At 38.7% G+C, this 16,692-nt stretch overlaps 1 protein-coding gene across 3 annotated transcripts in view; it reads left to right on the top strand.

The window, feature by feature from the left end:
* Positions 1 to 16,692, top strand: part of ATP2B1 (ATPase plasma membrane Ca2+ transporting 1) — a 56,328-nt gene that overhangs the window by 9,287 nt on the left and 30,349 nt on the right. For all 3 annotated transcript variants that reach the window (XM_069858575.1, XM_069858583.1, XM_069858593.1), the window contains exon 2: positions 11,989 to 12,399. In XM_069858575.1, coding sequence (XP_069714676.1) covers positions 12,195 to 12,399 — 205 coding nt within the window. In that variant the 5' untranslated portion in view covers positions 11,989 to 12,194. The remainder of the gene's footprint in view (positions 1 to 11,988; positions 12,400 to 16,692) is intronic.

Raw genomic sequence — 16,692 nt, 5'->3', positions numbered from 1 at the left:
AGGAAGTTGGATGAAAAACACGAGTTGGACATACAAGTCTTGCCTCTTAAAAGAGATTGCCTTCAGCAATGGCCAGCTGGAATTAGTCTAACATGCACAAATTCAATTTAGCATGCTGCTTGAAGTTTGTTGATTGAGTGGAGGAGCTGATGCTGTCCTTACCAATTCCCTTTCTTCAGAGATACTGTATGCTATTGCTAAAAACAACCTGATTGCAGAAGTTGCAGAATGTTATTACACACCGCTGAAAAATAAACACTTTGGGGAAGCAGCTTTATGTAGAAGCAACAAAATAAGTCTGACTTAGCTGGATCAGAATCGCATGAGTAGACTCTTGGCCCTGAGGGTCAGCTCCAACTGAACTAAAGTCAGTAGGCTCTCAATTCAGATGCTGTCTTTTGGAAGAGGTAATATTACACTTTCTGAACTAGCTACTAGGAATTACTGCTGAGCATTCAGAGCTGCCTTAGCAGGAGACTGACACCTCAGTATGTATGTCAAGGGTAGTTATGCTCTAGGCTCCTGAGTGCCTGCTGTTTTACCATGTTATTTCTGATAGCCTCGTGCTTCAATTGGGCATAAGAGTGAGAGACACAAATACACGATCCTTAGCATTGAATATCTCCAGCTGGTTGCTATGAAGCTTTTCAAGGCACGGTTTTTCCCTGCCTAGAGGAATAAGCATTGTGTCAGAGCTAAATAGACACCTAGTTCACTTCCTAGTTTGAATGCTTACTGTTTAGACTGGAAGCACAACAATCTACTAATTGCACTAGGATCCACCAATACTAGTGAAGAATTAAGACTTTTGGTTTACAAGATTTCCTTTACTTGGTGGAATAAGACTTATAAATATAATCATGGAGCATGGCTGCATTTGCATTCTTTTCCCCAGTCACTTTCTTCTAATGAATTAATCATGCAGCTGTTGTCTTTGTTCTCTCAGAAACCTAGAGTGTTATGCAGAGTACAGATCTTCAAAGCTGAAGACTTTAGAAGTGAAGTTGGAGTTCTTAATTGCACGTAGCCAGCTATTCTGACATCTTTTGGAAAAACTGCTGAAAAATTTGTTTTGCTAGCTTGTTTAAACAGTAGAATCCCTGATATTTAAATATTTTGGCTTTATTTTGCGGCTGTGGCAAGAGGAAGTGCTTTTAGGGTGACTGCTTTCTGCACCAGGCTGCTGTGAGTAGCCCACTCTTAGACTGCAGAGAAGTGAAATGCAGAGCTACCCGCACAGCTAGTGGGAGGGTGGAGGGCTTTGGGAATGTGCATGGTGCTTTCTATCTTCTTGGAATCCAGAGAGGCAAATTACATTGCTGTTAGAAAAATTGTTCTTAAAGATTATGGAAGTGCAGGGAAGAAAGCAACAGGAGTGGAAAAAGTTAGTAAAAGAAGGGTGCTAAAGTTGTTTGGGGTGCTTTGTGTCCCTTGAGAGATGGACTTACAGCAGGACCCAAGATGAAGTGCTGTCTCTTAAGTGGGTGAAGTGCTGTGAAAGAAGTGTAAAAAGGCACACAAGAATTTGCTGTTGTGAGCTCTGAGTTGCCTGCATAACTGTTGCAACAGCAGGCTTTTGCATAGGCTATTACTTAATTAACTCAGTTGCCAGTTAATGTAAGTGGCTTTTCCCAATGCAAAAGGACAAGGGTGGCAAGAGTAAGTTGCAATCTTGTTGGTGTCAAATAATGAGAGCCACTTCAGGACCTCTGTGGGTGGAAGTCTTATGCCTTGACACTGTAGCACAGCCATACCTTTGGTCACCTGAGGGTGCAAGTTGCTGCTTGGATTACTAGACTTACAAAGTGCTATGATAGGAACCTCAGCTTTATGCATCTTGTCTACTAGCAGTGCTCACACGCTCTCTGTCTATGTTAAACAAAATTCAAAGAGAAGAACTTAAGATCTTGTATTGAATGGTGGACCGGGGGTTGCCGTCTAACTTGTACTGATTGCACAGCGATTCAGCATCATTCTGTGGACTCATAGCAGTAGCTGTATATATTTCAGTAATACTTAAATGTGTGCCACAAGGCCCAAACCAGCAATCAACTCTATATAAATGAGGAAGGTATTTTAAAGGAGTAGTTAAAAAAGCAGGACAGTGCGGGAAGCATGAGAACTTAGCCTTTAAGTGGGTGTTGGGCTTCGGAAAGATCAAAAAGTATAATCATGAGGAAGGCCCAGTTTTGAAACTGGAGATATGCCTGAAGGATAAAGCAATATGTACCTTCGCTAAATTGTAAAACATATCAGATAGTACCCTGAGGCTCAACTTAATGAGGATTCTTATAATGTATGAGAAAGACGAGGCCCGCTAGAATGTATTAGTGAGCTAAGCTGTCCAAATTTAACAGAAAGAGCTAAAGAAATGATCAGTATAATCACAATGGAGAAGTTTGCGAGAGAAACCTTCATTTCTTGTGAAGCTATACAAATGGATTCTCAAATTCATATACTGAGGTTAAAAAACCAAAACCAACAAGACCCCCTGAACCTCTTGCTGCTACCAGCACGAGTATCAAACTTGTGTAATAGTTCTGAAAGCTACTCAAGCATAGATTAGTTATGATATCTGAATTAGAAGAAACTTTGTCTCCCTAGGAATGGAAGATGGCAAATATAATTTCAGGTTTTGAAAGGGGTTTTCTTAGAACAACTCTTCAGGCACTTTACCTGATGTATTTCTGGTAGGCAGGGATAAATATGACATGCAGGGGAAGTGAGCTTTCAAATTTTTTTCAAGACATAAGGCTTTTTAAGGGCTTGAGGGTAAAGATAAATTGTGGTTTTATTTCCAAAAGGCTTTTGAAAAATCTGATGATAAAGGTTTTTAAACCGACATGTTACAGGACAAGCAGAAAGCTGCTTAAACTTTGGCTGTGAGAGGACATAACAGATATCCAACATAGCATTATAGTGTGTGGCATTGAGATGGGTGACCAGAGATGGGGGAGCTGTTTTATTATTTTTTTTTGTTCCAAACCATTGCTTGGCAGGAATGAGGATTTTGAGGATCATATGTGGATGATTTACCACATAAATATTGCTACGTAAATATTCAATGGACGTATAGAATATTCTGTAGTACAGTTTCTACATGGTAGGAAGCTAGTCCAAGGTAGAAGAAAAGCCTCTCAACTTACCCTACTAAGTTAGTTTTACTGCTGTAATAGAAAAGAGTCAGTCATATGCAGAATGACTTTATGGAAGTAATTAGTCTTAATCTCATTATGCATAAATGTTTCCTAGACTAATTTTAAATTTCTGGTGAGGATTCCTGAATACAAAAAGAATCAGATAGGGATGGGCTTTTGCCCTTTGGCTGAAGGCTCACAGCTCTAAAGAGGTTTTTTGCACCACTTTGATACCACGAAGCATGGTTGCAGTCAAGCATACTGCTCTGCTTAAATTGATGTTAATATGAACGAATACTTTCTGGAAAAAAAAGGGAGGATTGTTCAAAAGAGGATGAGATGGTAAATGTCTGTTTCTAGCTGAATTGCTATATACAATTTAAGTTGAACGTGTTCTAATTTAAATGAGTGCAACATGTTTTGAAACAAGGTTTCTGGTGTTAAGAACTCCTGAAGTAGAATTGGAGCTCCAGAACATTAAAAAAAAAAATCTCTTAATGCTACTTTCTAATTATGTGAGAAGGGAAGAAAATCATTGCTCAAACTAACTAAAGCAATTTCAGTGGTATGCATGTATGGCATTGTGGGAATTGAAAGGTGTAAGTAAAAGCGTAAGTCAGCAGTTGAAATATGTTTATTTCAAAAGGTGTTTGTCACAGGTTAGCCCCAGCTGGCCAAATCCGGCAGCTAAAGCTGTTCAGTTGAGCCTCTAAAATCCCATGTCATTTTCCTCCCCCTCAGCCCCCACAGGGAAAGGGGAGAGGGAAATGAGAGGAGAAAGACTTAGGGGTTGGAAACTAGAACTACAGCTTTAATGAAAAGCTAATGGTAATGGTAACAATGAAAATAATTAGAAAGTTATGAAATATATATATGAGATTGCGTCCTCACCCCTCGATGACTGTAAGTCACCACAAATGCTGCAGAGCAGGCATAAGGGATTGGGTCCACAGCTAGGAGGGAGCTGGATTTAGGAACTGGATTGAGGAATGCACAGATCTGGGGTTAGGTGCAACCAGACAAAGGAGGACCTCACTGGATGTTGGCCATTGTAGAAGAGAGTGAGACCCTTGTGATCTCTAAATTTATACTGAGTGTGATGTATATGGGATGGAATACTGGTCAGTTAGTCATCGGCCCTATTTGCCCTTCCTCGCAGGTGCAGCTCCTTTTCTGCCAGCTTGAGGATGGCCTTGGTTAAGTATAAGCATTGGTCTTTTTGCATACCAATGCCCTGTATTATCACTTTAGGGAATAACACTGTCTCAAAAACATGCAGTTTTCAGAAGATTGAGTTACTTACAGCAAGTGAGTTGGTCATAAAATTGACTCTAATTTACCTGAAACTACAGCAGTGTGGGAAGAAGGCTTAAGGAAAAGCAGCAAAAAAATTCAGACTGAAAAAAAAAAAACCCATTAAAAGATTTCTCAGGATAACCGATCTACCTGTCGGAATAACTGTTATGAGGGAACTGGCTGCTGTTTTGCTCTGAACTGTGACTATTGTCAGGACTGACCAGCTGGATGCATTGCTTTAAGGCAGACACTAAGCTTTAAATGCAACAAGTGACTGAAATCCAGGACTCAATTCCAGCTCTGTTGGATGGAATTTGATACCATCTCACTTTCACTTTACTTGAAATTTAGCTGTTTCTAATGATGTCATATGTGTCATTTAACACATGCCTGTCAGGTTTTATGGCTAGAATGCGTCTTGTAATTTGAGAATGCAAGTAAACTATTTAGTCTTATAATGAACAAATAGAATGCCATGCTGCCATCTCTTTTTTGGAAAAAGTTCAGCTTTTTGAGTTGTATGATTTGTGCCAAAATGTTTTTGATTAATACTTATGAGAAAAGTGTGGGAAGTTGTTCCTTAACTTATTTATGTGAATATTTGTCAATGGATGACTTCACTGCACAAAAAAAAAAAAAATTACTTTTGGGGTTAATATATTGAGTTTTGACTATGACAAACTTATTTACAGCGTAATAATACTAAATAAACCTTTTTTAACCTGAAGTGTGCAGGATTAACAGACTTTCAGTCCTCAGTTATTTAGTACTCAGTGACTCTGAAATAAAGGAAAATATTGATGGGCATTGGGCAAATAATTTTTTTCTTCCATTTTAAGCACCAGTAGGGTGGACATTTGTGATGTCCTGGGTTTCCCTTCAGCCATCAGCTGCTTTAGTCCAAAATGTGGCAGCTCCACTCATCTCAAGTTATCCGAGGAAGCTGACACACAGTAAATGCATCTTAGGTACTTGAACACGCTAGAAACAATGCCAAATGGGACAGAGTCATATCGAGACATTAAAACTCTTTTCCCTGGGATTATAGTCTTAACTTGGAATTATCTGGTATTATAACCAGTGTGGTCAAATTTAGCCTTTTTGTTTTAGTTTCTGATACTATCGCAGAGCAAAAAGTAGATAGGCTTAGTAAAGAGAAGTAGGAGAAGGAAGCCTCTGGGCCTGCAAGTGAAAGGAGAAGCTGTCTGGTTGTTGATCAGAGCTGTGGACTATAGGAGACACTTCAAGATATTGCTTTTCTAATGGATACCTGGAATGAGTAACTCCTGCTTCCAGAAATGTTTTAAGTAGTCAGAAACTCAACTCTTATCACTTTCGTTTGTCTTGAAGTGTTTGACTCCTTGTGGACAACTTGGCATTGTAATATGAAATTAGAGTATGAAAGTCTAGTATTTTAAATACATGGAACACTTGATGCTTACTGTAATGGTGATCACATTGTTTTTTATTCTTGAGGGCTTTCCAATATGTCTCAAAGTCTGATGTTCCTTTTGAAAGTTTTCTTAGGATTTTCTGAAGCCCTGCTTGTTGGATCAGTTTCTTGTATCTATTTAGTTCTCTTGTATTCAGGTTAAAATACCTTAAATTCAAAAAGCTAATGATTAGCTTAGGCTTTTGATAAAATGGTTTTCTACCTGGACTATTCTATACATCACTTTCCAATCTTGCTTCTTAAACCAGCTGTCATTTTGATCAGAGTTGAGTTGCTTTGTGAGTGTGGAAAGGCCGTGGCTTGGAAAAGGCAGGGCAGTACAGGCCTGCAGGATTGGTTGGTGGTAATTGAAGGTGATGTCTGCTTGCTTGCCGGTCTCCTTGCAGAGGCTGTAGAGTGAACTGTTTCATAGGAAGGGCATATTCTTTGTGCTGTCTTGACTCACTTTCAAGACTGTTAGAAGTTTCCTTTGCAGCTCTCGAAATAAGAGGGAAATGATGCAGGAATCCTTTGCCTGAACATTGCTACTTCATACTAATGAATTGATTTCAGACTAGGGAATTTGTTAGCCAACATTTCAAGAAGATATAACTGCAAGTCTTAAAGCAAAGAAACCACCATTGGATGAAAGCACTCTTACGGAAGTGTCAGTCACAGTTTAATTTGTTTATAGCACAGGAGTTGTAATAAGGAAAGCTTGTAATTACAACACTGTTTGGCACATTTAAAGCTGCAGGTGATGTATTAAAAGCTTTCTGTGATGGAGTGTCCTCCACGATTATGCCCTCTGCCTCTTAGGCGTTCATTCTACTTGTAATTGTCTCTTTATAAGCCAGACTCAGAGATGCTTGCACTAAAACTTCAGCATGCCACTGAAATGAATCAACTCCTAGTTGTTCAGATAGGCCCATCTTAACATATGAGTTAGTGACCTGTAAATGCATGTTGTTCTGTGTGAACTTTTTGTTTTACTAGCATTCATTCGTATTTGTTGTGAAACAGCTGGTAGCCTTTCAGGTAAAGTATGTATGAGGCTGTTAAAGTAAGAAAATTTACCTTCCAGAGCAGAAGACCTCAGACTTTTTCTCAGTGTGATTTCCAGGTTGCTTTCTCAGTTACAATTACTTTCCATTATAATAACATTACAGACGATCATCATCCACTGCCTGAAAAATATAATATGATGGCTTGAAGCTGTGGAACATGCCCTGTGCTGTGGGTTTCAAATTAAAGTATGCAAAAGCATATTATACTTGTTCTGTGTCTCAAGTTGTTTTTTTTTTGAAACAGATTAAAATGGCATCATGACTGGAAACATTCTCTGGAGTGTATTCAGGGAAGAGTGGCAAAGCTAGTGAGGGGGCTGGAGAATAGGCCTTGTGAGGAATGGCTGAGAGAGCTGGGGTTGTTTAGCCTGGAGAAGAGGAGGCTGAGGGGAGACCTCATTGCTCTCTACAACTACCTGAAAGGAGGTTGTAAAGAGGAGGGTGCTGGCCTCTTCTCCCAAGTGACAGGGGACAGGACAAGGGGAAATGGCCTAAAGCTCCACCAGGGGAAGTTTAGGCTGAATATTAGGAAAAAATTCTTCACGGAAAGGGTCATTGGGCACTGGCACAGGCTGCCCAGGGAGGTGGTTGAGTCACCTTCCCTGGAGGTGTTTAAGGCACGGGTGGACGAGGCGCTGAGGGGCATGGTTTAGTGTTTGATAGGAATGGTTGGACTCGATGATCCGGTGGGTCTCTCCCAACCTGGTGATTCTATGATTCTATATGGGGAACAGTTTTTATCACTGCAGCCTCTTGGTATGTAGATCTGTCCAGTCTTCATTGAGCTAATTAGATTAAACAAAGGCTTTCCTGAGATAATCACTTTGCAATCCTTTTCCTATGTTACAGCAACCAGCTTTAGTGTGTTGAAGGTCAAGTGCTAGTACCAGCTAATGCTTAATATCTGAATGCATAGTTTTGAAGCAGATGTATAAATTAAATTGAATGACATAGAGTGTATAATTGCTGGAACTTTGACTCTTGAGCTATGAGTTTGCTTAAGTGTGAAGATTTAATTTTCTTAATGTTAAAATGCATTTCCTGTAGGTTGGTAAGCAAGTATTAAATGTGAATTCAATAATAGGAAAGGCTTGGATAGGGGTCTAAGGTATGCTAGGTCCTGTGCATTTGGGCAATGTAATTACGCTACTTTTAAACTTTGCTTGATTGTCACTGCATGGCCACTGCGAACTATCACTCCAAGGTAGCTCTAATTTTAATGAATGCAGAACACAGATTATACTTCCTTCCAAACAGAGGAATTGCTAATTACTGAATTTGTAATTACTAAGTACTTTCACCTATAAAGGACTAGTTTTTAAGTCCTTTTTGAAACATACTTAAAGTTCTGGGCTGCCTCAATAGTAGCTGCTTTTTAGGGCAAGGAATTAATATAGGTTTGTATTTCAAGTCTTCTAAGAAGAACACTTCAAGAAACCTGTAATAGCTACTTCTAGCCTGGTCAACGCAGTGTGTTCTGGTGACACAAAATAGAGTTGTAATATGTAGTCTGTTCATGCTTCAGTAAACATCTCTGTATGTGGACTTTGTTTTAAGCTTGTCCTTTTTCTAGCCAACTACGGAGGCTCATGAGATTGTCGAATTTCTACACTGGTAAAATGATCTAACCTTTGTTTCACAAGTTATAGGCTTGAACTACTCTCTTTTGTTACAAAGCACATTCACTTAGCAATTAATATTAATTTGATTTGGGTAAGGTGTTTAAGGTAATGTCCTCCTCATAGGTAGCCACAATAACATGTGTCAATGAAACTATTGTGGTCATAAAACAGCAGGATCCTTTCAGAGATTTGCACAACTATCTGAATCCTGCCTGTTAAAAGTATGTGCTGCTACTGAAGTGCCTCTGCAGGACAGGATTTTTAGTAACTTTGAGTGTGGCGGGCAGTAAGTTTAGATTTGCTCCTAGTGTGCCTAATCAGAGAAAGACTTCTCTTTACCTTGTGTGAACCTTATTTAAGCTGGACACTAACATAACTTCAGCTGCATTAAAATTTAAACAAGCTGGAACTTCAGCGATGGTATATGAGTGACTTTATTTGAAGTGTTTCTCAAGTCTAAAATATTAGCAGATTGGAAGTCTGAAGTGAGTTGCTTTTACCTTTAGAGCTTCAGAGCTCATACTACTCATTGTATCTCAAATGGCTGCTGCAAGAATTGAGTTGAGAACAGAAATGCTGGTCAAACCAAAATAAAGATCTATGTAGTTCAATAATATACTTTCTTTTATGATACTTGGGATTTCACTATTTGTAGTTGCATTATGCATTGCCACTTTGTTACAGAAATAGACTGTTGGAACTTGCTGTAATGGGAAATGATTCAATATTGCAAGTTTTGACATCAAAACTGCATTAAGGATATTTCTTAAAGAAATTTGTAGTAAGACTTTTCTGTAGGATTCAGCAAAGAAACTATGTTATGGTAAGTCCAATCTGTACCCGTGTAGTGGGGAAAAAAAAACCCAAACAAACCTGAGAGGCTGTACTGTCCACTGACGTGCCTGGTAAAAGTGGACTATAGAAGCAGATTATTTTTTGATTTAGAGTTACAATTTGTAACATTTAAGCAAGTTTTTATGATGTAGAACAAAACTGCTCTTGCTTAATATTAAAAATTTGAAGAGCGTCCACACTGTTCCTCTCAATTTTCCACAGCTATTTCCTAGCATGCATGTGCCAAATAGTCTGTAACACTACTAGAGCTGATCTGTAGAGCCACACTGCTTATTGAACTTGTCTGTGAGCACTGAGGGTTTCTTGGTATGTTCGGATACCATTGCGATACTTCAGAACATCTGAGAACCCTTTTCAGTATAGAGTGTTAGTAATAGCTAATCACTGGACTAATTTATGTCTTAACAAAAATGTATCTAGATGCATAGAGATAATAGAACCAGAGTTTGAAGCACAGTATGAATGATGATTAAGCAGTTGCTATTGCTTTTAAGATTACTTACGTGTGAAAGTAACTCTTGCCCCGGCCCAGTGTTGTCTCAAAGCATTTCAATGCCAAGTAAGCAGTGACTAGGATTGTAAGTTTTCATAACCTTGTGGTTGTACTTGGATTTGGGTTTATTTGGGCCTCAAGGGCAGGGCCCCTGCTAGAGGCTTGAACAGAGCTTTTCTTAATTAAAATTGAATCAAGTTTGATGTAATTAGTTGCAGGGCATTTTGCTTGGTCTATTTTTGTCTAATTAGCAGCTGCAGCATCTTCTCCATAGCTATACAAACTCATTTGCCTGATCTGCCTCTTGTTATACTATCATAGCTTATGATGCTTATGGTAAGATGCCAGTTGATAAATCCTCCTAGGGTACTAGTTGGCCAACAGTGTCCAGCTTTGGGGCTTAGGTAAAGATGTATGGCTTGAAAGAGCAACCTTTCATAGATGATTTGCATTCTTCACTTAGAGGATACTCTATTAAACAAAACTGCATCCTAGCATGTAGATTGATGCCATCATCCTGGACTCTTCAACTGTTGTAACAGAAAACAATGAAGATTTAATGAATGTTTAAATTAGGTACATGATTTGATTGATGTTATATAGGACATTGAAGGTTTTTAAATATGCATGTTGATTGCTTTGTGCTTTTTGTCAGTCTCCAGAAAACAGCTGTAGACAGTGCTTTTGTCAGAGTCTCCTAGTAATAGGAAGAGAAGAGTTTTTTCGTATCTGATAAAGATGGAACTGTCACTTCTGGTATGGTGACATCACTCCCAAGTCTTTCACCATCAGTGGTCGTCTTTAGTGTAAATGCAGTACTGTGGCATGATTTATAACATGGTAGATTGATTCATTATAGCTGAAGCTGATTGTTTCCAGAGCAGAGAACTGAGACTTTCCTGGAACTTTAAATTTCTGGTGCTTATACGTGGGCCTCGGCATGGATGTGTGGTGGTTCAGCCAAACAGTCCTCCAACCTAGCAGGGCAATAGCCAGAAACCTTTTATTTACTACTTGACTCTTTGCCTTCATAAAGCAATGCAGCCAGGGGTAACTGCCTTTGCTGGGCATATGACACCTGAGGGTTTGTTGACCTGGAAGCGTCCAAGAGCCTGGCGGTCATAAAGTTTCATGGGGGAATATATTGTTGGTTGAGCTCACCGTGCCCTGCTGAGTTGATGAAGCCATCTTGCATAATCAGACTTCTGTATTCTGCACACAGCAGATCTTTATATCGTTATGAAGTGTTTGTGTGTTCACTCTACTGTTGTATAGAGATACATGCATGCATGCAAGATGTGTCAGTCAAGTGGAATTAAATATAGAGGTGCTGGTTAAGAATCCTGTGGGTAGAAGTTAATTTCTCAGCTACAGTGCTCTGATAATCAGACAGAAAAGCTGTTCTTAGTTTTCTTATCCCTTCTGCAGGAAGGTGGTATTGTGCAATTTTCCCCTCTATTCAAAGAATTAAATGCAGATACTGTGGGAGGCTTGACTTGTGATGAAATGGGCTGGAGAGGGGCTAAAACTGTTTGGATGTGATAATGTATTAAGATGTTATTTGTGTGTGATCTAACAGTGATGAAACTGTTTTCCTTGAGATTTTCACAAATGAGTTCATGGGAACACACAAAACCTTGCTCATCCCAAACTCTGAAGTGAAAGCTTCAGTGAAAAGTCAGAATTTTTAACTTGAACGCATTCTTGCCCCGTATGACATCAATGATGGTTGCTCAGAACTCGATTTCCTTGGAAACTTATTAACTTAACAGGAGTTTTTAAAGGCTTCCTCGTGATGGTGAACCATATAATATACCAAGTAAAATGCAAGACATGGAACAGCTGATTTCTTTAAATTATTTAAGAAAGTATATTAATGCAAGGTTATTTTGGGATGGGAAACGTTCATTTTCTGCCTTGTCACTCTTGTCAGCTGAATGCTAACTTGAAATATTATAAGAAATATGAAGAAATTCTCCTTAAGCAGAAATTTGTTCTGTAACCTCAGTATGAAGAATAGGATTGTCTTACAGTGTATTTCAGTATAGCTGTTATGTAACTTAATGTATATTTATTCTTTTCCTAGACTGTACATGCCATTTGGCTTGAATAGAACACGCCATGGGACAACCTCAAAGATTTCTCTCCAGACGGGGTCTCTTACTCGGGTGATGTGTCTGCTCTCCTGACTGTCTTCATACCCAAAGGATTTATTTTCCTTCTGGAAATATTTTAAGTTGAAATCTTGAAGTTCCCTACTGGAAACTGTCTACACTAAAGACTGCATGCATCATGGGTGATATGGCAAACAACTCAGTTGCGTATAGTGGTGTTAAAAACGCTGTAAAAGAAGCTAATCATGGAGATTTTGGAGTTACTCTTGCAGAACTCCGTTCTCTTATGGAACTTAGAGCTACAGATGCACTGCATAAAATACAGGAATGCTATGGAGATGTACATGGCATCTGTACAAAATTGAAAACTTCACCAAACGAAGGTAAGTTGATTTTAACACTATTATTGAGGAAACTCCACTTAGAAAAAATCTTAGTCAAGCTAAAGTCCTTTTTCTAATACAACAAAGTCTATAAAAGTATTTCCATTACCATAATAAAATATTGCTTCTTGCTTAAGGCAGAGGTATTCAATGGTAATAAATAAGTAAGCAAGAGATTTTTCAGTTGGTCTAACTGCATGTGAGCTGTTAAATTGTTGGTGAAGTTGTACTTCAGAGTTTGTTGATGTAGGCATCCACATATGAAATAGCAATGCAACATAGCAAATTTACTATGGAAGTGTAAGTTTTGTGGAAAGCTCACATGACCTGTAATTTGCAGTTCAAATCAGGCTGTCATAGAACACAAAGTTTTAGTAGTGTAACACAGGGCTTATTAGTGCTTCTGTGTTGCTACTTATTTCTTGTATTCCCTAATGCAGCAATTATTGAAACTGATGGTGCGTTTTCTATTTGTACTACATTGAATTCTTAATTTTTTAATTTGAATTGAATTCTTAGTTTTAATATATACTGTATTTCCTAGATTTTATTCGATATATACAAAAGAAGTATACCACTTTAGTCCCTAAGAGGTACTATCACTGCTAGTAGAAGGTTTTCAAAGTGATCACACAATCTCACTCTCTAGAAATAAGTGTCTTTCAAGAACTGTTTGCTATGTTGGACTTGTGGCTATCTGATACTTTTGCTGTCGAGTTATTACTCCAAGGTAAACGGTACAAATGCAGAGAAGGAAATAAATACACCAAATCTCTTTTCTGAGAACTTTGTAGGAGTTTTTCTTAAGATGTGGTCGCTTTTACTACTTCCTTCTAGTGCAAATGAAAGCTGTAAGCTTTACTTTGTGAAAGAATAATACAAGTCATATTGCGTATTATGTCTAAACCGTAGTATTCTGTACAATTTTTTTTTTTATTTTTACCTAATGTAAACTTAATGTGAAGTCCTACTGTTGGTAGTGGCTGAGAAGTATCAAATTCAAGACTTTGGCAAATTGTCATGTCTCAGAATTTAAGCATTTGCATAGCTTTTAACCAATATGGTGTCGTGTTGATGGCAGTGAAGTACCTGCTGTCTTAGTCCTGGAGAGCCGTTGCTTTCTGTTCTTCAGAAATACCGTGGAAAGGTTTGTCTCCTTGGATCAAGAAAAGCCTTCTAATCATAGAATCATGGAATGGCTTAGGTTGGAAGGGACCTTAAAGATCATCTAGTTCCAGCCCCCCTGCTATTGTCAAGGACACTTCCCGCTAGATCAAGCTGCCCAAGACCCCATTCAGGCTGGCCTTGAACATTTCCAGGGAAGGGGCATCCACAGCTTCTCTGGGCAACCTGTTCCAGTATTTCACCTCCCTCATAGTGAAGAATTTCTTCCTAATGTCTAGTCTAAATCTTCCCCCCTCCAATTTATAGCCCCACCCTTCCCTCACCCCCCTCTTTCACTAAATCCCCTTGTAAAAAGTCACTCCCCTTCTTTCCCGTAGGCCCCCTTTAGGTACTGTAAGGCCTCTATAAGGTCTCCTTGGAGCTTTCTCTTCTCCAGGCTGAACAACCCTGACTCCTTCAGCCTGTCCCCATAGCAGAGGTGCTCCAGCCCTCTGATCATCTTTGTAGCACTCCCCTGGACCTGTTCCAACAGTTCCATGTCCTTCTTATGTTGGCGATTGCTGAACTGGACACAGTACTCCATCTGGGGGGATTTAATGTCATAAGGTATCTGTGAGTACATCTGCATTTAGCATGTTTTGGGTTGATCTGCTTTTGAAGCAAGACTCCTGATTTCCAGACTCCTGAAATTATTTCAGTACATGAACTGGGTTCTTCTTACCAAACTGGAAGTAGCCAGCTCTCATGCCTGACCTGCCAGTGAATGGGATTAGACTTGTTTTAGGCTGAGAAAGGAGTATGTAAAACATTGTGTGCAAACTTGTGTTCCTCAGCATCAAAGGAGTTGTAAAGTTTAGTGCATGTATGTACAACAGTGTAACATCTCTTAGGAACAACAGTCTCTCCTTACCCCGCTGACCTGTTGCATAGTGTTGAGAGGCAGTTTCCTTAGTGAAAAGGGTTGTAGTTTCCTATAATCAGGAACTGAACTCAGAGTTGAATCCCATTTTACAGCAGTCTGCAAAGTTTAAGGCCTGTTATTACTGCAAGTTAGGTGAGTGTACAATTGTAGATGGCTATGATGCCCTAAGCATCAAATAGCTCGTATACTGCAGTATTCACTTTGTTCCTTAATGCAACAACCGAGTTAACACATGGGAATGATGAGTGTCAAGTGTACTAAAACTAAAAAGGGTTAGATGCCCCTTTCTGCAGGTCAGTTCTGCTGTGCTGAGGACTCTGTGATCGAGGCCTTTCCCTTTGAAAAGTATTTGACATCTAGATGTACTGTCTTGCAGTCTGTTAAATACCATCACTAGCTTCATTAAAGGATGCCATTTTTATTTGAAGTGAGAGCAGCTCATAAACACAACAAGACCTGAACAGTTGAATGTGATAATTAGCTCAGAAAAGGTTAAGTAAGATGAGTTAGAGCAGTGTCCTCTGCAAAGGTGTTGTTTTGGCTTTAAATCTCTCTATGAACCTTTAGAGAACCTGCCTTCTGTCAGTTAAGCTGCTATAAGTTTCTCAAGAGGTAGTGCTGGAGAGCTCTTGTAGAAGTAGAACTAGGTCTTTTGTCAAATACAAATTTTAAGTATAGAAATGAGGACATTTCTAGTGTAGAAAACCTAGGCAAGATCTGTGCATGAAGCTATGTGTTACACTAGTTATAGCTAGCTAAAGTCTCAAGTGTACAGCTGCACAACCCTATGACACTTCTTCCTATTCAGATGCTTTCATTATGATATGAAATGCTGATTTTTGTCATTGCCAGTGGCTTCACAGCACCGGTAGTTCCAAAATGCTGCACAATGGATGAGTTCAGCTCGTATAATTTCTTGCTTTGAAGTTCTTGACAATGTAAGGCTATGTCTGTTTTCAGATGAAATGTGGATCAGACCTACCTGATTTGAAATGAGAAATGGGAACTGTCCTTATCAATATTACTATTAGTATTTAATGGGTTTTGTCCTTTACATGTGTAGAAATGTGAAAAAATGAATGGTTGATGTATCTGCAGTTGCACAGGTCCTTCCTATATTCTGGAGAGATGGACCACCATCTATCTCCACAGGTCCATAGTTTTGATTGTCTATAACTTCTAACAAATTAGAAATTTGGATATGAAGCTTTACCTAGCTCTTTCTCTAATACTTTTCAAACTTGACCCCCCAAAACATAAATTACCCTAGTTAAGATACATAATGAACAATATAATGGAAGTAGGCTTGACCTCAGGGCTGTAAATTGTGAACTGTAAAGTTGCCAGCCATGTACAATTAATGATCTTGCTACATGGTGTATTACGGCGAACACTAAAAATAAAAATACTTTTTTTCTTTGCTAGGCTTATTTACTAATCTTCATTAAGTGGTTCTAATAGTACCTTGACTTTATATAGACTTGTTTGAAAAGTTTTTTATTCTTCAGAGATTATTGCTGCATACTCCTGATGTTCTGCATCTTAGTACCTTGGGGAGGAGGAAAGTGACGTGATGTAAACAGCATTATAAACTCTGCCATGCTAAAAGGAAGAAAGAAATTATGTCAGTTACAAAATACCAATGTAGTCCGGCCTTTTGGAATTGCCAGGCTGTCCCGAGTTTCTCTAGATGCTCTCATATGGCTTTGTTGTTAAAATGGTCTTGCAGTGCTATTTGAGTTGAGAATGAAAGCAGGCATTTCAAAGCAAAACAAATGTAGTATTATGCTAACCAGTAAAATTGATCCTTTTTATTAAACCTCCAAAGCTGTAAACTGAAGGTGAATCTAACAGTGTTAGAATAAATCTAATTTATTCTATGCATTAAGAGTATATTTAATTTCATTTTTGAACAGGTTTCCATGTAATATTTTGCTTTTCATTTAAGTGATTACATAGCAGTTGTTAGCATTTAAAACTGAGCCTTGTGGTTCGGCAGTCTTAAAGTTCCTTGAAATATCATGTGAGGATTCTAGGAAATGCTTGTTAGAGGTGTTAAATATCTGGTTTATTATGAAAGCCAGCTGAAGTATTAGCTATTGATTACCTAGAGTATTTATAATGCCTTTATCATCAAGCAGTCAGTTTTAACTACTAAAAAACACTGCTACCAAGAAGACTGCTGTTGTTAAGCAGGTGCTGGTCACAACCTTGGGGCAGTATGGCTTAAGTATTTGCTCTATATG

This window comes from Phaenicophaeus curvirostris, chromosome 1, assembly GCF_032191515.1.
Source record: "Phaenicophaeus curvirostris isolate KB17595 chromosome 1, BPBGC_Pcur_1.0, whole genome shotgun sequence".
In the NCBI taxonomy this organism is placed as follows: Eukaryota; Metazoa; Chordata; class Aves; order Cuculiformes; family Cuculidae; genus Phaenicophaeus; species Phaenicophaeus curvirostris.
Note: the sequence above shows the minus strand (reverse complement) of the source record. Positions and strands in the feature narration are given on the sequence as shown.